Source organism: Desmodus rotundus, chromosome 7 (genome assembly GCF_022682495.2).
Source record: "Desmodus rotundus isolate HL8 chromosome 7, HLdesRot8A.1, whole genome shotgun sequence".
NCBI classification, from domain to species: Eukaryota; Metazoa; Chordata; class Mammalia; order Chiroptera; family Phyllostomidae; genus Desmodus; species Desmodus rotundus.
In genome coordinates this window covers 127,432,056-127,456,693 of record NC_071393.1, presented here as the reverse complement: position 1 = coordinate 127,456,693, position 24,638 = coordinate 127,432,056, and the positions used below count along the sequence as shown (strand labels likewise).

The window sequence follows — 24,638 nt, the reverse complement described above, 5'->3', positions numbered from 1 at the left end:
CTTCTCTCGCTGCTTTTCCCATTTTCTCCATATGTGTGGTCCCCAGTAGTGTGACTGTGATACTCCCAGTGGCATTTTCTTTGTATTAATACTGCTGGTTATTCACTGAACTTGGATCTGTAAATTTGTTGCCAAAGTTGAGAAATTTTTAGCAATTATTTCTTCAATTATTTTCTCTGCCCCGTATTTTCTCATCTTTCTTTCTTTCTCATCTCTATTTCCTCTTCACTGTCAGAGACTAGGATTCCTAGGATTCCAATTACATGTTAAGTTAAACCTTTTGATTTACCCCATAGATCCCTAGTATTCCCTCCCCTTTTTCCCCAGTGTTTCCCCCCCACCCCCCAGATTGGATAGTTTTTATCGACCTATTTATTGACCTGACTCCCCTGTCATCTCCATTCTGTTATGTTTAAATTTCAGGTATTATACTTTTTCTTTCTAAAATTACCATTTAGTTCTTCAAAAATATTTTCTATCACTCTGCTGATTTACTGTCTTCTTAGTCAATATAAAATCGTTTTTATACACTTGAACATATATTTCAATGGCTGCTTTAAAATCTTTGGAAATTCTAGGGTTGGTTTTGCTTTCTTTTCTTTGGAGAATGACTTGTTTTTCTGTTTATTTGTATCCTGAGTCATTTTGGATGATGTCCCAGATATTGTATGGATGTATACAAGCTATGAATTCTATTATGTTCCTAGGAAAGTAACTTACTATTTTTTCAACATCCAGTTAAAACTTGGCTGAACTCAACCACAAAACTGTCTCCCCTGTAGGCGAAAACAGCTCAGTTTTTACTGAGTTCTTTTAGCCTTACCTGTGCACACACAAGTCAGTGGTCAGCCCAAGATTTGAGCAGTTTATATACAGTTTGGGAGTCCCCTCTCTGGCTCTTTTCTGTTATTTCCCTCTTCACTCTCAGAGGCTGTGATTGCTCCAAACCCTGTACTGCGATCAACAAGCCAGCAAGACGGCAGGTTTTCCTGTGCTGCCCGAGACCTGGACCGACAGTGGGAACAAACAAACAACAATCATTCCCCCCTTCAACCCCCGCCCCAGCAAACCCACCCAGAGCAGTGCCTTCTTAGTTGTCGACTCCCCTCCAGTTTCTGCCTGCTTTTAGTCACTTTCAGTACTTTTAAGCAGCTGCTTTTTAAAGAAGTTGTTTTCCTGAGCTTACACTTGGATTTGTGAAAGAGCTGGTTCAACAGCCATTTATTTGGCCCTGCCAGAAACCTGAAGCTACTTGGTTTCCCCCCAATGTTTTAAAACGAATACTTCAAACTCACACCAAAGTTGAAAGAATTTCGGTGGCAACTTTGTATACTTAAGTTTTCCTGTCTGCTTCCCCATGTATCTCTCCTTCCGTGAACATACCGTATTTTAATGCATTTCAGCATAAACTGCAGACATCCATACGCTCGCCCCTAGATCCTTCAGTTTTCGCTGTGTATGCGGGCACTTTATCACCTACATTTTTGAGGAAAAAATAAGGATGCGCATTATACATGGGTACAATGATCACATACCAGGGGTATGATAATCCCGTGTAGTATGCGCACAAAACCGTGGGTGGACATTATACACAGAAGTGCATTATACATGGCAAAAACAGTGTATCATTAACGACAGTTCAACAATTTACATTTCTTTTGATGTAGAATTTACATAAATTCACATATCCAAACTGTACATTCTTTGTGTTGTTTTTTAAAATTTTATTTAGTTTTAGAGAGGGGAAGGGAGGCAGAAAGAGAGGGAGGGAAACATGGATCCGTTGCCTCTGGCATGCCCCCTACTGGGGGCCTGGCCCACAACCCAGGCATGTACCCTAACTAGGAATCAAACCACTGACTCTTGGCTTCGCAGGCTGGCACTCAATCCACTGAGGCACACCGGCCAGGGCTCTTTGTGTTTTTATAAAATCAGCTTTATTGAGCTATACAGCAGATCCTCCAATAACATCTTGCTCTAAAGTTGATGAGACGCCATAGGAAATTAACTGCTCTTTATATCAACTACCTTCTGGTAAATCTGGTTTTGTTCTACATCGTTTTCCTTTAAGTCCCAGAACCTATCAATGATGTTAAATGAGAACTTATTATAATTTACACACAATAAAAGTTACCAATTTGGTGGGCGGCTGCGAATGCAGCTCCTTTCAGGCCGAGGGGGCAGATGGCGGGGAGCGCCCTGGCCAAGGCGAAGTCGGAGCCTAGAGAACGTGAATGGGCCCTGGTGCGTCGCCAGCCGCCAGCGGCTCTCAAGTTAGGCAAGTTTTGAGAAGCAGAGGTGCCGCCAGTAACTATTTTCAAGGGTTCAAAGAAACCTTAAAAAATGCACTTTGATAATTACCCATGATACTGGAGGACGTTGCCTAGAAAACCTCAGCAGTGTCGCTGTAAAAAAACGGGCGAAGGAAGCCTTGCAGTTCAGTCTGGCGCAGGCGGCACCAGCAGCCACAAATGTCGAACTGAAGGACTCCCGGACGTGTAGAATATTCTCCATCTGAAGACAGGGCGCCCCCACCACCTCTGGTGGGTGGTCCTGGAAGAGGTGGGATGATTCAGGTTTGGTTCTCCAAGCACCCTGCTGCCAACGGGCTTTATGCACAGCCCGACGGGAGACGTCCAGGATGCCACCAAACCAACGGTGGAGGGAGGAGGTCGAGTGAAGGAAGCAGCAGTAAGTTCCTCTGGCTGCCGCTCACTTCTCAGCTGGAAGGTGTTTCTAGCAGGCGCAGTCCTTTGGACAGGAAGGAAACCGAGACCTGCATCTCCCCACTGCAGTTTAGGGGTTGGTGTTCTGGTCGATGTGGCAGGAGTAAGGCCCTGGTCACTGAAGCATCCTTGTTTCCACACTCTTCCCTCGTGACGTACACGTAGCGAGCCAACCCCACTTGCCCGCTGCAGTATTAGCAGGCCCAGCAGAGTGTGAGTCCCCTGATACTCAGTGTTCCCTCAACAAGAACAGTAAGGAAGACAGAAGCTCAGAACCTTGTTGCTAAAAGGGATCTTGAACTTTATTATATCATATCTGCTTCCAAAATGGACTCAAATCATGATGTCATTATATACATGTATATATATGTATATGCAGCCAGGCCCCTTCCATCTACCCCAGCTCCCGGAAACAACCTGTATTTGGTAGCCTGGAAGCAGTATTTGAGGGCGCACAGTTTCTACACCTGAGTTAATATCCTCTAAGCGCCCCAGGGAGAGACTGCCAGCGCCCAGCACTTTCACTGACTGGGAGTGAGAACCTTTACAATTTCTATTTGTGCCGTTCTTGCCTGTGTTTAAGAGCACAGATTCCACTACCCCCCCGCCCCCCGCCCCAAGGCAGGGAGGATAGCAATGAGCCCCACTCAAAGACGAGATCATGAGGACTTGGTGTCACATGGGGTGGAGGGGCCTCCGGGTGTGGAGGGGGCGGGGCTGGGACCAGACTCAGGCTTTGGTCAAAGCTCTGGTTACTGCCCGCTGACCCGTCTTCATCCGGGAGGCTTGAACTAGCAAACCTGGGAAGGAGTTCACTTTATATTGTAACTCACACATATACAAACTGAAACAAAAATGAGTGTTTGTGTTACACACAGACACTTTCTTTATTTCATTTAAAAATGCTGGTCATGGTCCCCTAAGCCGATTTCATGATTCTCTAAAAGGCCATGGCTACAGTGTGAAAAAACCTCTGATCTGGAACACTCAGATGATAAGGGCTCACTTACTTACACAGCTTTTTGAGAACCCTGGATTTTAAAATTCCCGTCTTGGTTTCCTTTGCTTTTAGGTGAAATCTGCTGGCCGGCACAGTTATTGGAGGGTGAGGCACGAAACGTGGAGAGCGCTCAGCCCTTGACGCTCTCACCTGAAAGGAGCCTGCTCTGCTGTCGGGTTCTGGCTTCAGTAATTCAGTGGCTCGGTGCTGCCCGATAACGTGCCATTTAGCTGCTGCCCTGGTTTGTCCCGTCGCGCCAACCACGATTCACTGTTCCGGTGGAGGAAAGGCACCGGGGTTGTAGCCACAGCTGCATATTATACACACAAGGCCTCCTCCTTGGCTGGAGCTTTTGGACCAGTGTCTTAGTCCCTCCATCTGTAAAATGGGGGTGATAGCAGCACCCCCTTCACGGGGGTGTCATGAAGATTAAATCAGTTAACATGTGTGAGACATGTAGAACAGTACCTGGCCACGCAGCCGGTGCTCAGCACCTGCTGGTCAGCACGCCTGCTCAGGGACCAGCGGGCAGGGACGGGGTTCCCAGGGGTCACCAGACTCCGTGCTGTGTCCCGGTCACGTGTGCTGCTGGTACCTCCCAGGGACAAAGCGCTGCACATGACGCCTTCTCTGATATGCCCCGTCTTCTGTGTTTGCGTGCGAATCCCACTGAACAAGCAAGGGCCCCTTGAGATCTGACTTACCAGGTGACAGAAGTGCAATAGGAAATCGTGCGGTTTCGTCTGTAGCACTTTTAGGTACTGCTTGAAGTGGGCTATTAAACTTGGGAACCTGTCAACAATTTTACCAGAATGTGGTCTGACTTACGCATAACACATAGCTCGTTATCGATAGTTTTAGATTTAGCCCTGTACAACAGCTAATTCATTTCTGCATGCCACTGAGTTCCTGCATAGACTTTGGTCATCAGACTAGTCATTATAATTAGTGTCACTTATCCATCAACACAATCACTATGTCCTATAACTGTAAATAAAGAATGTCTACATAAGCTTTTCTCTGAGGTATTCAGCAGTCAAAGGCAAGTATTCACAAAGAATTCTCAAGGAAGGGGTTCCGGCTCTAATTCTTTAGTAACGAGGGTGAAATTCAAACACTCAGGCATCCCGGCTCCAGCTCTGAGCTCTAAGCCCCTTTGCAGGTAGGTGGACCAGATGAACGACATACCCGTGGGACCAGCCACGGCTGGTGGCTGTCCATCTGCCATCAACGCCTTGACTGACTGGGCCCTGAGTAGCCCAGGCCTTCTGGGTCCTGCGTCAGGGCAGGCCGACTGCTTGCAGCCGTTGTGACTTTGTCCCGCTGCCTGGAAGCTCCTGCTGCCGCCTCCTAGGATGGGGCTGCCTCGCTGGTGAGACTCTGGGTCCTGCAGACACCCGACTTAGACTGCTGGGCGCTGCCCTGGGCCGGCCCAGCACTGCGCCGGCTCCACTGCCGGCCCAGGGTGCACTCCACTCCCACTGTCTTCTGGGCTCCTGTGACGCAGGGCTTGGTTGTTCCGGGCAGAAGGCAGGGTCAGAAAAGGCTTAAGGCTTTGTTTTATTAACTGTGAAATGAACTGGTTAAACTATTTCAGTGGCTTTTCAACTTTTTCTTTTTTAAAAACAGAACACTAAAAAAACTAAATAAATAAAAGATCCCAGAGAACATTCTGTGTAGAATCCCGGCAATGAAACGGGAAGCAGAGCTTCTGATGGGGAGTAGAGGCCACGCCAGGTCAGTCCCTCCTCTAGCACAGCACCCCATCCTCCCACTCTCCACAGCTTCCAAGATGAAAATTCGAGGCCTCTGAAAAACAGTTTTAAAAACTATTTTTTAAAAATCTTCCCAAATTAACATTTAACACTATTCTCGACTGTAAGATGAAGAGGCCGGAGACAAACTGGAAATCAGCCTCATGCTAAAGAACCTGAGGGTCTAAACCACCCTGGGAGACCCCGACTCCTAAGTATGAGGGCTGTGTGCGCACAACATGGAAAGACAGCCTGGACCTTTCTGGGCCTCAGCTGCCTCACTTGTAAACGAAAGGCGCCAAACTGGGTCACCTTTTAGGATTTCTTCCAAGTAAAATTGTGCTAAAATTCTGTGTGCGCTTGTATGATCCTGTGAGCTGTCTTTTCTGGAAATCTGTGGGGATGGAAGAGACCCCCACGCAGCCTGGGGGGTGTAGGGGAGGGAACTGCAGCTGGCCCGGGCCAGGGAGACCCACCGTCTGCAGGGAGGCAGCCAGCACGGTGCTGGGAGGGCAGAAAGTGCCCTGAAGCTGCTGGGCTGAGGCCACACGACTCCCTGGTGTGAAGGGCCACCACGCCAGCCTCAGGGACAGGCGCCTGGAATCTGCAGACTCAGGTCCAGCAACCCCAACACCCCAGGAAGCCGAAGCGAGGGCCGGGTGAGACAGCAAAGGGTCACACCCCCCTGACAAGTGTCGTCTGAATGAAGAGCACCTTTCCCGGTACGCACAACATACACAGTCAACCCTCACTTCCAAACGGCTGACACCATCGAGAGATTCCAATCACGACGAGAACTTCACATCTATGTGTTCTTTTCACAGTGTGAAGTTTAATTGCTCTTATTCCAAAGCACAGCATAGAAAAGAGAATTAAGAAAATATAACTATTTTTTGTGAGAAATGTTAATAATGACCACTAAACCTATAACCAACATCCATGTTCAAAAGAGTGACCTTTGCAAAGAGTGTCCTGGGGGTGCAGAGAGAACTTGGAGGGACGTGAACACCCCAAAGGAACAAGAACATTTGATGTTTGGGGCTCAGTGTCTTACATGTCAGTTTCACAGAGCGTCCGCCCTCTCAGGACGGGACCCACATGTTCCCGTGTGTGTCTGGGGCTTTGGTATAGGGAATGTTCCAAATCCACGGCCGATCTGGAAGAAAACAAACACATTGCGTATGTATAACATTTATTTGAACAGGGTTGCAGAGAATTCGCTCACCGGACGGGATCTGTGCACTTGTGTGCTGGAGTGTGTAGACTGTGAAGAACCTTTCTGGAACCGACCCCAGACAAATCACGTTTTTAGTGAAGATTCGGGGTAGGACAGGGCGAGTGAATACAATAGTGTCCAGCAGAGAGAGAGAGAGAACGGAATGAAGAATCGAAGCCCTGTTCAAATCCTGCCCTCGCCCTTCTCTGCATGCTGGGGAAAGCATTTGGAATCTGGCCTCAGGCTCCTCATCTGTGAGATGGGAACCAATTACATCAGCAACCATCCAAGACTACTGTGAAGCACAAATGAAGGAACACCTGCAAAATTTCCCGGCACGTTGGAGATGCTCAATAAATAGGAACTTTCCTTCCGTCCTTTTAACTGATGCTTCAGAAACTGGAAAAATCCGAACAAATCACTTCGAGCACGCATTGCTACTGCTAGAGTCCAACCATTTAGAAAGAACCATACGGATGCGGGCAGGGAGTAAATACACTGTAGGGACTACAAATAAGTCCCCACGACTGTCCTGGTGTGTGTGAGAACGAACAACTCGGTGCTGACAGTGAATGGCCCACCTCGCAGGTCTGCTGGGCTGGACTGGCCCACTTCAGCCTGCTTGGCCCTGCCCACCGCCCTCGGGAGGCCTGCTCCTCTTCCTGGGAGAGGCAGGCTGCAGCTCAGGGACGCCCAGCCAATGGTGGCACCTGCGGCTCCCTCCTTGCAGCCTTACTGTGTGGAGTAATCGCAGAGCCAGCATTAAAACAGCAGGAAAGTGGTAATAGAAAAATTACAATTAAAAAAAAAGTTAAAGAATGCCAAAGATGGTGGCAAGTTATGAGAACCCTGTTCTCTTGCCTTTGGCCTTCAGATGATTTGAAAGCATGAAACGACACATAAAAGGTGAGGGACTGGCGGGGCTCGAGACGACTCCCTGGGATACTTGCTGGCTTTAAAAAGAGCGCCGGCTCTCTTCCATTGGGAGCATCACCCTCCGTGGCTGGACTTCTGTTTTTACCCATCTTTTCCTGCAGACTGCTGCTGGCTAAGCCGGGTCTGCTTCATCCCCGATTCTTGCTATGTGAGTAGTTATCAGAGAGACTTCACCAGTGCAGGATTTGTGATGCAAACGTTTGCCAGTCAGCCAGTAACTCCAAGGCCACCACTGCACTTCCTCCTCTCCTTTGACATTAGCCAACGGCGACCAAGCAGGACCTGGAAACCACCCCGTTGGTAAAATCCCGATGCTCTGCTTTGCACGTGAGCAGTAAGTGTCTGCATCTACAGGCAAACTCTTTCCCGTGCTGGCGCAAAGCCTCCCCTACCTTGGGGGGAAGCCACAAAAAGGCCAACAGGAAAGGTGAAAAGGGGCTGGTTGTGATGCTGTCGTCTTTTTACCCAGCACTACTGGAAATCGGCACTAACAGCTTAGAGGGAGGCCTGTTTTAAGCAATCTGTGTACATTGTTCCACTGAGAGAAGTTGCTTCGTGATATAGTCACACGTGTATCTGAACTATTTGTTGAGTGCTGGTTAGACATTAGGTACTTTGCTAGACAAAGCTGAGGTCCTCTCAGCGTTTCCAGTGGGGTGGACAGACTCGCAGGCAGGCCATGGTGCGGGGATTATGAACTTCACCACGTATTACAGTCCCCTAACCGGGATCATGTGAGAATCGCTCACCTCCCACCCCCTTCCCCTGGCTGGGGCCTGGTGACATGCATTTTATCAAGTTCAAAAGGTGACCTTGACACAATCAGAGGTTGGGATCTAAGGCTAGAGGGGATGGACGGCTGTCTTTTTTCTGGATACCAGGGGCGGATTTAAAACTGAAGCATGACATGAGGAGATGTGCAGGCAGCGGGGGAGGGTGGTCCAGAGGGCGGAGGCCAGAGCCAGGGAGATGAGCAAGCAGCACAGGACGGGCGAGACTGGACGAGGCGCACTGGACACGGTAGGGCGCTGGGGACGAGGGGACAGCCTGTGGGGTTTTCTCTCCGTGTGTATCCCCACCTCATCTCTCCCTGAGCTCAGGGACTGTGTGCGTCTTACATCTCTTTGGACATCCCAACTTTGCCCTCCGTGGGGAGGGGCTGTGGTGGAAGGGCACAGGGGGCGTGGATGCTGGGAACAGGAGAACCCAATTGCTTAGGGTTAGGGTTCATTATCTGTAGCGCCCGTGTCATGGCGGGGTGAGCATTCAATGAATTTATTCATGTCTAGTGCTCAACGGCAGACCCTGGCCTGTAGTAAGTACTGAGAGTGCCACTGCTGTTATAATTATTACTGTAATTACCACCACCTTCCACTCATAGTGGGCGAGGACTGTCATTATGCTATCTATATGCTGTGTACGTCCTAACAGGATTTTAACAACAAGGCAAACCAAGTAAAGTACAAAAATCTTGTTCCACTCAGCTGGGTAATAGGCCTTCTCCTCGAATCTTCTAAGAAATAGCTCATGGGGTAAAGGACTTAGGACTCTCTATGCCAGTGCCCCCCAGGCACAAACTCCCATATGTACACTTCCCACTGTCCTTTGCAGGGGAACTCGATACACTACTTCCAGAAGCCACAGTCCCACCGGAGCAATCACTTCGCATTCTTTCCTTATACTGGGCACAAGCAGACTGGGGGTGGTGTGTGACCCCAAAGAGATGAACCAGTCACCCTAAGATTCCTGACGTTGTTTCATGTTAGTCTACACTGAAACCAAGGACCATATAAAAGACTTGACAGACTTAAATATGAAGGAAATTCCCAAAATACTTTACATGGGGTTACCAACTAAGTAGAATTTGTAATTGCAGCATGAAAAATAATACAAACGCAGCCACTTCACGATGGAGCCGGAGCTGCCTTTCGAGAGGCAGTGCCCTGCACGTCTTACTCCTCAAAACTTTGGAAGGTTGGAACTGGGCAAAAGAACCTTTGAACTGGGCTAAACAGCACCATACTCCCAACAACCACATCCGTTTGCAAAACTAACGGGAAAGCAGACGTTATGAGAGGACTGAAAATAACAGACATTCTTTAGAATTAGAATCACTATGTCAGCTTATTTGCACCAACAGTGATTCCTTCTTTAGCTTATTAACACCCACAGAAACTACTTCCTTCTACTGATGTAATTATCCCCCTTGTGTTCACCTCCTAATAGGGATGCTCCGGATTTCTTCCTGAGTCGGCACTTCCAGAACAGCTATTCTCTTGGAAGTCAAATAAATGACTCTTTTTCTTTAAACTTTGATTATTCTAGATTTCCTTTAAACTTTCTGATTATAAAGTCATTTTAAAAGCTAAGCTGGGAGTTTCATTTCAACCTGTTTGTACAATGAAACAAAAATAGATCTTCTTAAAGGAGATGATCAAAAGCATATCTAAAAACTTTTTTGGCTGCCTTATTATTTCTTTTAAAGCCTCATTTCTAAAGATCTTCCAAAAACATGTCCTTAAAAAATTACAATGAAACATGTCAACAACAATTTTAAGTAACTTGCCTGTTTGTATATACTTTGGATTAGAAAATTAAATCAAATTTCTGTTTCCCTCACAAAAATATGAACCTGGACTATTTAGTAATAATTCTAGATGGAAGTTTATTCCCGTACTATTTAAATGCAAGAATTTATTTAAAATTAAACAGTACAGGAAGTGGTTAAACCCTTTGGGAACGGGGTGGGGGGGCAGATAAGTTAGCCACCCCAAAATATGCCTTTTGGGGTATTGATTTTAAGCTGGTTATTTCTAAAAAAACAAATGGTTCAGGGAAAACCTCTGACCCTCCCCCAAACTGCCTAAAAGAATTCAGACAGAGGACCTGCTCCAGAAAGGGAGGAGGCATCACAGATAACTGTGGTTGAATATGAACTAATGTGACGGGAGCGATCCAGCGAGGCCCATGGACCAAAGTCTCATTGCTGAAGAAGGCCCAAAAGTTTGCTCTGTCTCCACGTGGACTTCCTTTTCTCCCTCGAAGTCCTGAACCACAACCCCCCTCACCTTAGCTCCAGACGGAGAATAAGCCTCAGCTGCCTGGCTTGTGCTTGGGTCTCTGTTCTCACGGAGCCCCTTATGTACATACGTAACTAAATTTCAGTATCCCTCCTGCTAACCTGTCTTATGTCACTTTAATCATTCAATCAGCCAGAAGAACTAGGAGGGAAAAGGGGGAAATTTCCACTCCCCAGGACTATGGTTATGTAAGAGAATGCCTTTATTTTTAGGAAATATATATTGAAGTATTTAGAGAAAAAGGGACATAATGTTTGCAACTTTCAAATGGATCAGGAAAAAAGTTAACAAGAGAAGGGGGAGGAATTATACAAATGTGATAAAATATTAACATTTGGGGAACCTGGGTGAGGAGTATAGGGGAATTCTTTGTACTTTTCTAGTAACTTTTTATATATCTGAAATTATGGAAAAAATTTGAAAGACAAGAATACTATATAGATACAATGTGCATTTTCAAAACAACAGATCACTCAATAAATAACATACAACTGAAATCCTTTGAAGTTCTATATGTTTGATTACTTCTTCAACTTGACAATATAACTTGCTCCTTAAATCCAAGTAAGATAGGCCTTCCTTAACCTTACCTTGGCTTTCTCCATGGTGTAGCAGATAATATGAAGAATGTAAGGGGAAAAAGGGAGCACACAGCAGACGTACCTTTGGTAGAGAGCTTGGGAGAGAGCTTGGGAGAGATTACCCACCCATCTCTCCCTCTCCCCTCCCTCTCTCTCCAGGCTTAGGGTCACAGAGCAAGTGGGACATACAGGGGTAACACATGCTAGATTTTAAAATGTGAGTCATTTTGCTTTATAAAAGTCTTCACAAATGCAGCTCCTATTAGTAAAATGAGCTTGGTAGAGTGTAAGTTAACAGAAGAGTAACTGTGAACCTGATGAGGGCAAGAACTGTGTGTGTCTCGCTCCCTGACATATTCCACGCACCAAGACACCAAGACTGCGTCTGCGCACAGTAGGCGTGAATGAGTAAGCAGCAGGCATGGCCCGAGGTGAGGTGCACCTGTAGCCCAGCCTTCGTTTCTGCTTCACTGTATTTGATCAATTTCTTGGTTTCAGGATGTCAGGCGGCCTCTTGTAATAAACTGTGATTTGTTCCCAGTGTATTTCTTTGCTAAAATTTTTGTGCAATCTCCTGATTTAACAAGATCTTCTTATGTGTCAGTGGCTTGGAAATCATTTTCCAAAATAGTCATAAAAATATATATTATAATGGGTTTATTATTCTAAAACAAATTAGTAAATATTTTCAAGTTTCTTGGTCTTAATTTCTGATGTAGTAAATATCAATAGACAGAAACCCCCCACAGAAACCCAAGCTTTTTGGTGGTCCTCAATAACGATGAGAGTGCAGAGGGGTTCCAAGACCCATGAGTTTGAGAACTATGGCTCCAGCGGCCCCAGACGGGGCAGCAAAGGGGCCTCCACAACCTGTGCTTCTAGAGTTTTCTGCAAGCCAGCCTGCCACCGAGAGACCCACGGCTTCTCCTGTGCACCTCCTGTTTCTGCCTGGGGACCTACCCCCAGGTCTCCCTTCACTCGCGCCTCACCTTTGCTTCCGTACAGCTCTGGAGGGAGGTCGTATGGCACAGGGAAGGACGCCGCTGGCTCCTGGCTGCCCGAGAAGAATCTCTGCTTCACCTGGAAGCTGTCCAGGCCCTGCAGACACACAGAGAGAATCGATGATGGCACCTCCCTTTCTGAGAGACAGGTCTCAAGGAGCACTGTGTCTTTATGGTGCTCAACAAAAAAAATCCAGGTTATTTCACAGCTGTTTCCAATGTTCGATAGGTCAAATATATTTACAACCCCCCCAATTAGTCCTTCCTAAAAATGAGAGGCTCAAATTTCAGAAATTAAATTTTAGCAGTTTGCAGTTTAATCAAGAACATAAAGATGCAAGAGAAAAACAGTTTAAAATACTATAGCCCATTTCAACTAACCACTATGTACAGTTTGCAGTGAGTGTTTAGAATACGCTGTATAAAAATATCTCCAAATAGTTTCAATATTGCTATAGTAACAGGCTGCTCATTCTGGTGTAAGAAGAAATAAAAGTTGCTTTCATGTATAATGAAAGCGTTCCGATATAATGTGACAGGAATATACAAGTGAAAACTCTTCAAGACCCACCCAAATGGAAGGTTTATTTCAAGACCTGGAGAATAGGGTATTAATTTTGGATCTTAATCAGGGTTCGGGTTAATGTTCTGTGTGGAGGCCGAAGTACTAACCGCCGCCCCCTTCCAACACAGCCCATGCCAGGGGGAGGGGGCTCGATACATTAGCCTCGTCTCCCAAAGCCTCCACACATCTGCACTCCCCTCGAAGATTACTCTGGCTCTTCGTTTGCAAATCTGTCTCTCTTCCTTTCTGCCCACTCACTCAAAGTGCATCCACCCTTCAAACCCTGAATGCCCACCTGCCAGACAGTGCCAATGTCTTAGGAACCCAAAAAGCTAGGGCTCGTCTTGGTGACCACAATACTTAGCAGGGGCGGTGGTCAGGGGGACAGCCCAGGACACGCTAAGAGCTGAAGTCATGCTGACCGCAGGCCGTCTGAGGTCCAGCCTTTGCCGGTATCTCCTGAGCTCTGTGAACGGCTCACGTTTGCACTCATTCATTCAACACTGTGCTCCCTGACACTCCTCTGTGCCAGCACGAGTGCCAGCACTGACTGTCTAGGAGCCACCACCAATGTCACCGTGCCTGTCCCTGGGGGCATACGGTCTAGCAGGGGGACAGTACACCAATGCGTCCTAAACAGTGAAGTAACTACAGTTTGTGACAGGTGCTGTGCAGACCTACGGAAGCATGAGAAGACAGCATGGGGGCCTGTTCTAGGTTTGGGGAGAGGGGTGGTCAGTGGAAGCTCCCTAAAAAATTGACGTTTAATTACACTCTGAAGGATGAGTACGGTTTGCTCAGAGGAGAGTGGGGAAAATGTTCCAGGCAGAGGGAACAGCATCTGCAAGGGCCCAGAGGTGGCAAAGAGCTTACATGTTCCAAGAACTTAAGAAAGAGGGTCCGTGGGACCCTTGGCCACCCATTTATTAGGCCTCAATTTCCTCATTTGTGAAACTGACATTTAAAAAACACCAGATGTTATCATAGTAATGCTTCTCACTTCAGCGCTCAGCACAAGTCTCAGCGAGAGCTGGTGCTCAAACAAGGTGCAGCTGTAAAACTGGGATCGCAGCGGCCTCCCTGCTTACTCATAAGGCTTCTGCACGAGAGCAAACGAAGCAGCGTGTGGGAAAGTGCCTTGGGCATGTGGACCCCTCTAGACAGGTGTGGGGCTCTCAGAGCGTCGATGAAGACGTGGTCAGTAACACAGTGGAAGGCAGCACGTGATAAATGGCCGGCACACATTCTAGACCGGAAAGGAAGAGATGGCCTTTTACCAGCTGCAGGGCAAGGAAAGGCTTTGTAGGAAGCATTGGAGCTGGGCCCTGAAAAACGGGTACACTTGTGGTAAACAGAGATGGGGAAGAGGAGCAGCGGGGCGGCCAGCGGGACCGAAGGCCGAGTGGCACACCGGGGACCTCGAGTGAACTCATACAGGGGAGGAGGGCTTCAAATGGGAAGCAGCGTGGACGTCTGTGGTGGCACCTGGGCCCAGCCCCTGGCCACAGTGGCTGGGGACGGGCATGTGGCCCTCATCAGAGGTGTCAGGAAGAGACCATCTTCCTGCTGGGAAGCTCATTAGTAAGGTGTGAGCCTGGGGCTGCAGGGCACCCCCACGCCATCAAACCCAACTCTCACGGCTTGGCCTGGCCCTCGCACTCAGCCCTGCCCAAAGCATGGGACTGGCCCCCGCGTCTGCCTTTTTCCTCATACTGAGTTGGTTTCCATCACTCAGAACCCAAAGTGTTGTAAGAGCCCAGGTATGGAGGGTGGCCTTTACTCTGGCACACAGGGGAGCTGCAGAAGAGTCTCGAACACAGAAGTCCCACCACAAAGGCAGACTGGCACAGACTGGAGAAGGATCAGAACTGTTGGGGCCGAGAGCTGGGCAGGATGAGCGAATGGTCAGGGGGCACAAGCGCAAAAGCCACCATAACAAAACCCAAAATGCACTCGGGGAGGAGTCTGGATGAGGGTGGGGTCGGTGCAAGCGGCAAGACACGGGCCTGAAAGAGACTGAAGGAAAAATCTGTAAAACCCAGGGACATCGGAAGGCAGAGGAGGGGCACAGGGAGCATAGCACAGGACCCCACGGCCTCTCTGCGGACCCACGCCTCCCCCCACTCGGCAGAGCATGGCTGGGCGCCTGCTCAACAGCCCACACCGGTGGCTCTCCTCCCGTCGCACCCTTGACACATTCTGGAGCTGGGCAGACCGGTAACAATCTCTTACTTGTGTGTGTTACTCATTGGCCGTGTGTCTCTGGGTCAGTGACTTCACCTGTGCGGTCCTCGGCAGCCCGGCCTATTGAATGGCTCTGGCGCAGATACGTTATTCAGAGAGATAACTGGCATGTGGTGTAAACAGTATAATGTAAGTATACGCAGGGTGCTCTCTGTGGGGTAATTACTGGTATTTTACACACAGAGAAACAAATTTGGGGGAACAAGTAGCTGCCCACGGCCACAGAGCATGGCTGTGTGGCAAGGCGGGAATCGAACCTCACCTTCCTAATTCTCGGCCCTAAGTTCCTTCCATGAAGTAAACGGAAGGTCTTAAACTCACCCACCAGGAGCCACAACAGAGGAAAAATTCCTCGCATGTTTAAGAGGCGATATTAAGGCAGGCCAAGTCAGGACGAGCCAAATTCTGGAACCCTTCGTTCTTGACATTTTTAAAAAGAAAGAGGCCAGTGGTCGGAAGTGATGCTGATTTAATGACTATTAAATAATTTATGGAGTTTCAGGTGAAAGACTTCCCTCGTCTTCGCTCCTGGCTTGGTTCTGTGACTCTGAAATGCACCCGGTGAAGGGCTGAGGGTCTCTGGGACGGACCCAGACCTGATGGCTCCGTTTCATGGGGTGTCTGACTTCCCAAACGAGAAGGTCTGAGCCATCATTTCTGACAGGAAGCAATGGGTTGTTTTTTTTTTTGAATGCCATTTCTGATCCAAATTCTAGGGTGTTACATCTATATAAAAAAAGTACCACTTTTCCCTTCAATCTGGATGTCAAATAATCTGAGGCTGTCTTCTAATTATCGTTACTTATATAGCACAATGGTATCACTTGGCATTTCATGAAACAGAGGCAGGCGCCCTCCCAGGCACGTGTACTTAAAAGACAGTTGAGACGATACATTTATAAAACACCAGAGGAGAGGGTGGACATGTGTCACACAGGAGAAATTGGTGGCTTCTCCCTCCATCAGCTCTGGGAGTAAAAAAGCTGGTTATCACCATGACGGATTGGGTTTAGCAGCTTAGCGCAATCACAGAGAATGAGAAACATTCTCAAATTTCAGTTAGAGATGTAATGTACTTTTCCTGTACCCGAGTAGCATCCTCTGGCAGTAAAACCCTGTACGTTTTCCTGGGTAAAACAGCAATGGCGGCTGAGCCTTCCAGAAGGAATGCACTTACTCCAAGAGGGACGAAGTGACAAGGAAGTGCACTGCAGGAAGGGGGCTGTCTTGCGCTTCCTGTAAGTCAGTATATGAACGTCAACTGCAAGTGTTTCCAGCTAGGGGCTCAGGAGAAGCTTCCTGGAGGAGAATAAGTCGGTGTGACGTCATCGTGGGTGTGACATCAGCATTCTGACAGAGGCACAGTCCCTGCCCTCCAGCTCCTGTGGAGCTGCTGTTGCTGATCTGCCAATGTGAGCTGCACCCTGTGATCAGTGCTGGCTAAGCCCCAGGCACCACTGCACACATTTCCCAGGTCACAACTCTTAAGTCCCAAACGACCCCATCCTGTCCCCATTTCAAGGCTGAGAAACAGGAGCCTAAAAAGTAAGGCAACAGACCCAAAGCACAACAGCGTGCAAGCACGACCCCAGCTCCCTTCCCTGTCCTTTGGCTCCTCTAGATCTGACGCTCCCGAGTCCTCAACCGATGTGACTCTGGGAAAGCTCTTTGTCTCGGTCCTCGGCGTCTCTCCGTTGCGTTTGTCTACACTCTGCCTCCTTCCAAGTTCCGTCGGAGCCTGAGGCAGGGCAGTAGCCCAGGCTGGCTCATGGTGAAGTGGCAGCTGCTACGGCAGCCTACCTCACCCTCGCACTAACGAGCACCCGCGCACTAATGAGCACTCGCGGGTGCCAAGGCCAGGGTGTGTCAGGAAGGCGCAGGAGGCATGCTGGTCCAGTTCACAGAGGACCTGGATGTCACACAAAGGAGGCTGGACATCGTCATGTGAGCGAAGGGCAGCCACTGAAGGTTTAAAGGCAGGTGGGCAGGCCACAGCTTCAGAACTGGGTTGCAGCAGAGATGGGAAGAGGGATGAGATCAGACGACAGTGACTAGCAGCAGCAGGAAGAAAATCTCACGATAGGGCAGATGGCTGTGGCAACTGGATTTGGATGGGGGAGGGAAAGGAGCATGACAGGAAGGAACAGGACGTTGAGGACCTGGACTATTAGCGGAGTGTTTCCAAAGAAACACCACTTGCAGCAGTGTGGCCCAGCTGTGTCCTCCTGGGAAACCCTGAGAGCCCCTGGCTGACGGGCTGGGGCCCAGGCAGGGCCTCAGAGGTGGCGCCAGGAACTAGAGGGGAGGTTCTTCCAGCCAACATCCACAGTTGGAATAATATTGCCATGTTTAGCAACAAAAGACAATAAAATAGTTGAACTGGAAGAGAGGAACGAGAGAGACTTAAAACCTGAAAATTCTTGGAAACCTGGGAGAAGCATTTTTAATTCTGACTGTAGAAACGACAACCTGCCATCTCAGGCTCAGGCGACCCTGGGGCCTAGGAGGGCGGAGATGGCTCTCAGCCCTGGGACAGCGCAGGGATGCTTGGCTACCTTGTCTGGAGGATGCGGTTTTGATCATGTACATTCTTCCCAGAGGTAGGAGGAGTTCCAGCCACAAAATACTAGGCAGGTTCAAGTCCAGGGCCTAGCCAGCGCCGGACACAGTATGTGCGCCACAAACACCAAAATGCATGAAGTGCAAAGTGAGAAATACTTGCATTCCCTGATACCCTCACAGATGCCTTATGGTTTGAAATGGTTACTGATCCTTGAAATCACTGGGTATTTCCCACATTAAGGTTTCCAGGAGCCGCATGAATTAGTCTAATTAGAAGTTAAATACAGCTATGCTAAAGGGGCAACCCGAAAAACATCCGTACTCATGTAGAGGAGAGACCGCTACACCATCACCTCTGTCTGTCCCGCAAGCTGGACCTGGGCCAGGACAAAGGTGCTTTCTGCAAAACTCCCTTCTAGACCGGTCATAATTGATGTCCACTCTGACCTAAATCAGCATCCCTGAGTCTCCCGCGGCACACTGGTTCCAGGAACAGGTTGCTGTTGCGACCTGGTCAAGCATGACAACAACTGCCCAAGACATGCCTCCCATGTCGGTTTCCCTTGATGATCTCTATTAATTAGCAGACTGGAGAGGCCGCACTGTCTTTGGTCTTTCCCTGCCCTCCGCTTACAGAGGTAGATTTTTAATCTCAGGGGCTTTTTCCTGGGTCTGTGTGTATGAACTTGATATTAGATCTCAAAAGAATAAAGTCTTTAGTTAAATACCAACTATGTAGCAACAATAGCTAAGTGCTGGGTGCACGGTCCAATGCACTTTGATACAAATCCCCAAAGCTCTTGAAAGCGTTTCTAATCCAAGGAAAAGTTACCAGCTCCTGCTCTATGGCAAGTTAGGTGATCTCGAGATGATGGGTTTACTGATCAATTCATTTAAAAGCAGCAGAAAAATGTGAACAAACCAACATTTAGTTACCAGGGGCTTATCAGCTTCCAGATCAATCCCAGAGGTGTCAAATGGCATTTTACTACGAATGGGAAACGCTGGCTCTCGCCCCACTAGCTGGGAGGCCACACCGAACGTTACACTTCACACGGCCGTGGGTTCCTGCGTGACGGGCCCTTGTCACGGCGTGGGAGAGCAGAGCGCTGCAGGGTTCCTGCCAGGCGACGGCCTACGTCGTGCTCGACACTGCGCCATTCTGGACACAGAGCTCGACTGTTTGCAACACTGGCCTCAAGTCAGCCTTCTGGGACACAACGATGAGGGCGGCCTGCTGGTGAAGGACAGACGCGGCAACGCCGGATGCTGATAACTCAGGAGTGTGGGCGCTCTGGACCTGGAGTTCTGCCTGAGAAGCTCAAAGGTGGGCCGCTCTTGAGTGAGGAACAGAGTGAAGACATAAAATACAGTCACTGAAGTCAAGTAGGCTGAGGCACGAGGAAGCGATTCTATTCCTGTTGTGGAAGGGTGGGGGTGTAAACCTTTGAACTTTCCAGCCTGCGTCAACGCCTGGGCGTACAGCAGACCTGCAGATAACCCTCTGGCTGCCCGGCGAGGGACTCGCACAGCCAGACCACCGGATGTGCCCAGACTGCCAGGGGTCCGTCCTTGCCTGGCATCAGGCTCGTAACCACCCTGGACCGGTCCTGGAGCTGAGAATGCACTTCTTATTATAAAAGCTCTTAACTCTTCTTTCTTCTTCAGAACACTTCTGGGGTCCTGCCTGGCTGGGTATTCAGTTTGCAAACCCTGTGACTCTTGACTAAATCTTTATCATTTATTTCTAGCAAAGCCTTCCAACTCTGAGTTTAACACAAGAACCCAGATGCTAGGTGATGTCCAGTCAGAAGAATAACTATAAAACTGGGCATTAAGTAAGTCTATTTGGCAAACATGTAACTACACACATTAAAAGGCATGTCTTGCTAGTACTGAGAAGGGAACCTAAAGAAAGAAACATCGCCGACCTCATCTTACAACGAACTCTTCTGGTCAGTACCCACCCAAAGACTGTGACCGACACAGAAATCACTAACCCATCTACGGCATGAACACACAGGGGCTGGTGTATTACGAACGGCACAGGCTCCCAAGATGTGTGTGAGTGTGTGCACGCCTGTGCACACGTGTGCTTTGACTTCAGCAAGATGGCTGCAGGTGAGCCACTCCACCCTGCACAGTGCGCACGGCATGACGTGTGAACATACTTAAGCACCTACTACACGCAGCACCCACTGGACCAAATCCGCGGCGGCTACTCTGCACATGCAATCTCCTCACAGAAAGGGCAGCGTGTGCTCTAGGAACTGAAAGGAACAACGTCGACTAACAGACCTTTGCGAAGAGGCTCCCATGGACAGGCCCTATGTGGAAGCAGCTCACAGTTTGGTCAAGGAGACATGAAGTCAAGACTACACATCAGGGGCTACGTGATGAGCTCCAGGTTCTGCAGAGCTGTGGGGGCAGAGAGGGGGCACCTGGAGCGATGGCAGGTGGGGCTGGGGTTCAGGGGCGTCATTCCTGACATACTGAGGCTGGTTAGAAGGGTGGTGTGAAGGCCGATTTTACACGTCAAGTTGACTGGGCCACAGGATGCCGAGAGGTCTGGCTCAGCATCACCTGGGTGTATCTGAGGGTGTTTCTGGATGAGATTAGCATCCCCCAGTCCACCATCCATGTGGGAGGCATCACCCAATCAGTGGAGGGCTGGAATTGAACAGAAAGGCCAAGGAAGAGCGAATCTGCTGTCCCACTGCTTGGCTGGGACATTCTCTTGAACTCCAACCAGGAGTGAAAACATCGGCTCTCCTGGTTCCTGGGCCTGCAGACTCGGCAAAAACTGCACTGTCCGCTCTCCAGGGTCCCCAGCTTGTGGAAGGCACAGCTTCCTCTGGGAGGCTTCCTGGCCTCCAAAATCGTGTGAGCCAATTCCTCATGATAAATGAATCTCCTTCTCTATGCTATCTATACATCCCACTGGCTGTTTCTCTGCAGAACCCTGACTAAACGCGGTGGGCCCAGCTCCTAAGGAGAACCAGTGGTTCTGTGCGGCTGGACATGAGGGCTGGGAGTGAGAAGGCAGAGGTCAGGCCTGCGGAGTCAGGCGCCAGAGCACGAAGGGGAAAGCAGGCTGTGCTGAGCAGCCTGGCTTCTGTCTCACTGGATTGAAAGCAGACGGGCGACCTGTCCGATCTGTGGTCTGCAAAGACATTTTGGCCACAGGGTGGAGAGCAGCTTGCAGGAGGCAGAGGGAAGCGGGGTGAGAGGCTGCTGCAGCAGGAGCTGACGTGCCCTGGACGCAGTGGCAGCAGCGACGGGCAGAAACGACGGCTTATCCAGCAGAGTCAGGAATGATAAAGCTTGGTGATTACTCAGACAAGGGGTAAAAGAGAAGGCACAAGAGATGACTTTCTCCACACTGGGCCAGGACAGTGGGGTGAAGGGGAATAATAATTCAGTGATATCCAGACTCTTATAATAGTGTGGTTAAATAATTACAATAATTTTGATAACATCTGCAGTGCCCTTACCCTTTGAATAATATAAATTAAATTTTAATCATGATTGGAGATGTTTTATAAGATTCAAAGAGACCAGTAATCCTGCTTAAAAAACTGAGCCCCTCCACCCCCACCCCGCCAGTGCCATCTGGGTGCTTGGCTGCTGCCCTGTGAAGGGCGGGGTCGCAGGTCAGGTCTGGCTCAGCTCAGCCCCAGGGAGGGGGGCGCACAGGAAGCGGCTGATGGATGCTTCTCTCTCACACTGGCATTTCTTTACCTCTTTTTCTCCCTCCCTTCTCCTAGCTCTAAAAATAAATACATAAAATCTTTTAAAAAACCCCAACAAACGGATGGCTGCCCACTATCTGTGTGGGACAGTGTGTCTTTCGGAAGCGGATTCCAAGCAGAGCGCCCTGGACCCTCCCCAGGCGCATGAAGGTTTGCTGCTTCTCACACATAACTTGCACTATTCTCTCTGGCTGGAAGCTCCATCTCCCCAGGTGGTAGGTTAGGTTCATACTTATTTTTCAAGATCACGCAAGGTCAAATGTGATCTCCTTAAAGGAGCCTTCCCCAAGCTTCCTGCAAACCACAGGCCTCCTTCTCAGAGCCCTTGTATTGTGAACACCCCACACCATCACATCACAAACTGTAGTAACTGTTTCCTTAACTCTCCGTGAGCTTCCTGAGAACAAAGACCCCATTCTCATTCCTGCTGGGTTCCCAGGGCCTACCCCGCAGGAGGCATGGGTGCTGCTGGAGCTCAGCCAGTGTGCACGAGGTCATCCTGCAGACAGAACGTTCAGTTCTAGGCCTGAGATACGCCGAGGAGGGAAGGACCACGACGTTCCGCTGGACAGCCTCTTGCCAGCGAGGTGTCTCATTCCCTGCTTGCGTAACCTCCGCAAAATGACAGATTACCTCATGGCACAGATCTCCGGGCTGCCCTCAAAGTCAAATCGTAAATGTTAATTCTGTGCAGGCCACACCAAGGTCTACTTGTTTTCCAGAAGCTTCACACAGCAGCAAGTGACACAGATGTGATACAGCAGCTTAAGGACAAAGGCTCCTCTGTCGCCAAGGCCCCTGAAATTGCTTCTCGTAGACTGTGATAAAACACAATCGACCTGCCCACGGGTGAGACCCTCTGGCAGCTTCTGCCTCTCAGGGTGGCTTCCTAGCTCACAACAGCCCCTTCTCTGAGACAGGCCCACTCTCGGGGGCCGGGGCCGGGGGAGAACAGAGGTGTGGAAGGCAGACCAGAGCCTGTGCCCTCTCTGTAAGCACAGGATGGCCAGCACTTGCTCCCACGACATCCCCATCCCGTGGTCTCACGTAAGCTCAGGCTGGTCTCTCTCAAGCGCAACTAAAAGAACACGAATGCTCCTTCCTCTGGGGTCTGCTCACTCAGGCCAGGCTCCTTCCTCCCACACCTCGGCACCCAGCACGCTGGTATAAGGGGCCCATTTGATTTCAGGACCTTCTTGCCTAATGTGACTATTAACTCCCTGGGAGGGCAAGGTCAAACACTCCTGTGTACTGTCCGCTGCCTAACGTCAGCACCTTGCCCAAGGCATGTATGACTCCCCAAAGGACTCAGACACCCCTGGAGGGACAGCGATGACAGCGGGGCGATCTGTGGGCCCTAACCAGTGCTGTGGGGGAGCCTGCTCACGGTGAGACAGTCCAAGAACTCTGGTCACTAGAGCCTCTGCCGTCTCCCTAGTGCGTTAGTTACTCAGTCGCCCCGTTGGCGCCTTGCTCCGGAATCTGTTGGCACGGCATGGGGTGGTGGCGGTGGAATCTATTCTCTATATTCCTGCCTGATGGTCTTTATAAACACCCAAATCTCTGTATTACCCAGAATGCTCCACAGTGGGGCCCCTTCTCGTTCTACAAGTACAGAAATAAATCTGGTAGAGATTCAACTGGGGGAGTCTAAACGACCACGCCCTCCTTTCTCCGGCAGCCTTCTCGAGTGTGCAGTCAGAAACGACAACAGAGGTAAAAATTGGCGGCTTCTACGGACCTGAAAGTGCAGCATCCCTCCATCTGATTATTTTCAGGACGAGGGATCAGGCCAAAACAGTGAGGAATGACTAGGATTTTGCAAATGCTGACAACAAATGCCAAACTGAGTGATGTGGAATTCATTCCATTATTTCAGTTACGATTAGAAGGGAATCCTAGCCTCCGTCCAAAGCTACAGTCACTCTAATCACACAAAGTACTGAATATTATTACCCTCGTGTTGGGAATTTACTGTTACCCTGAGATAAAGCTGAAGGATCATGGGAGGGGCCAGTGAGGGACTGAGGTTTGTGGGCCGCACCATACTTGTCTGTGGAACCTTTGGGAAGCCGCACTCTGGCTACAGAAAACAGGTGGCTGTCTACCTATGGGGCTGTGGAAGTGGAAATCGCCAGGTGCAAGCTGTGCTGGGATTTGCTTTTGACTCCATAGGAAACTAAAGGTATCGGAATCTTACGACACTACCCTCAGGAGAGGCCTGTGAGACGGTTTTGTAGAGAAACCTCTGAGATGGGGAAGAAAAGGATGGATGGAGACTGGCGCGGGGAGGAGTGGGAGGAAGAAGAGAGCTCTTGCGGGAGCAGGCGTGAGGAACGGAAGCGTGGGGAGCGCTGCGGGGCAGGACTGAATTCCTGCGCATGCTCCTGCCACTCCCCTCACACGAGATGCTCACCCCTGCCCTCTTGCCCTCAATCCTAAGCATCCTTCAACCAGTCCTCCTGCTTCCAAAGGTCTCACCCCAGCCTAAAACGGTTCACACCTGGCTGAGTCATTTCTTTGGTGACTGGTCACCGCCTCGTAATAAATTTCCATGCACGTTTCCTGACATTTATTTAAATATTGTTGACATTACCCAGAGCAATACCTTCCACCTGTATCAGGTGCGCTCCCAGAGGCCGGCAGCTGAGAGCATGGGCTCTGGGTGAACACCTGGCTCTGCAGCCTCCCAGCCCAGGACGGGCTCTCCTGACTCCGGAAGGAAACACAAAACCCAACTCGTTTCATACTGGACAGGCAGGCAGGTTCAAGAGCGAACTTACAAATGCCGATGGGAGGAAAAGGACCCCGAGCTCGTAGGAACGGATCATCAGCTGGGCGCCGTTTTTCTCCAGCGCTCCCCAGGCGGCCTTGGACAGGTTCGCGCTGCAGGGACAAAGACACGGGAGGAGCTGACTCAGGGAGGAATTGCAGGGCAGGGCACACTTTCGCAGCTGCAAGAGCATCCGTCAGAAACACGGATCCCACAACCGGGTTCATTCAGTTTCTGGCAGAGTTGTGCACTCGGGGAAATGGGATTAAGTCCTACTGTGTCCTCAAGATGTTTCTAATTGCTAATTTGGGACAGCTTCACCCTCATCTGCGTTTTCCCCAGGGCAGCTATTAAAATAATTACACTTCCTTAGAAAAAACAATTTTTTTCTGTCCAAATCCTTTTAATTTTTAAGACCCTGGTGCAGCCAGGATGCTTGGTTTTGTTG

At 49.5% G+C, this 24,638-nt stretch overlaps 1 protein-coding gene across 3 annotated transcripts in view; it reads right to left on the bottom strand.

Moving 5' to 3' along the window:
• Positions 1–4,524: 4,524 nt before the first annotated feature.
• Positions 4,525–24,638, bottom strand: part of TDP1 (tyrosyl-DNA phosphodiesterase 1) — a 60,342-nt gene continuing 40,228 nt past the window's right edge. Inside the window, exons 14-17 of one of the 3 annotated variants that reach the window (XM_045201864.2) lie at positions 24,201–24,303; positions 12,283–12,391; positions 6,535–6,636; positions 4,525–5,535 (exon numbers count right to left, since the gene is read on the bottom strand). In XM_045201864.2, the coding sequence (XP_045057799.2) occupies positions 6,563–6,636; positions 12,283–12,391; positions 24,201–24,303 (286 nt within the window). In that variant the 3' untranslated portion in view covers positions 4,525–5,535; positions 6,535–6,562. The other 2 variants (XM_024568331.3, XR_008427370.1) reach the window with 2 other exon arrangements.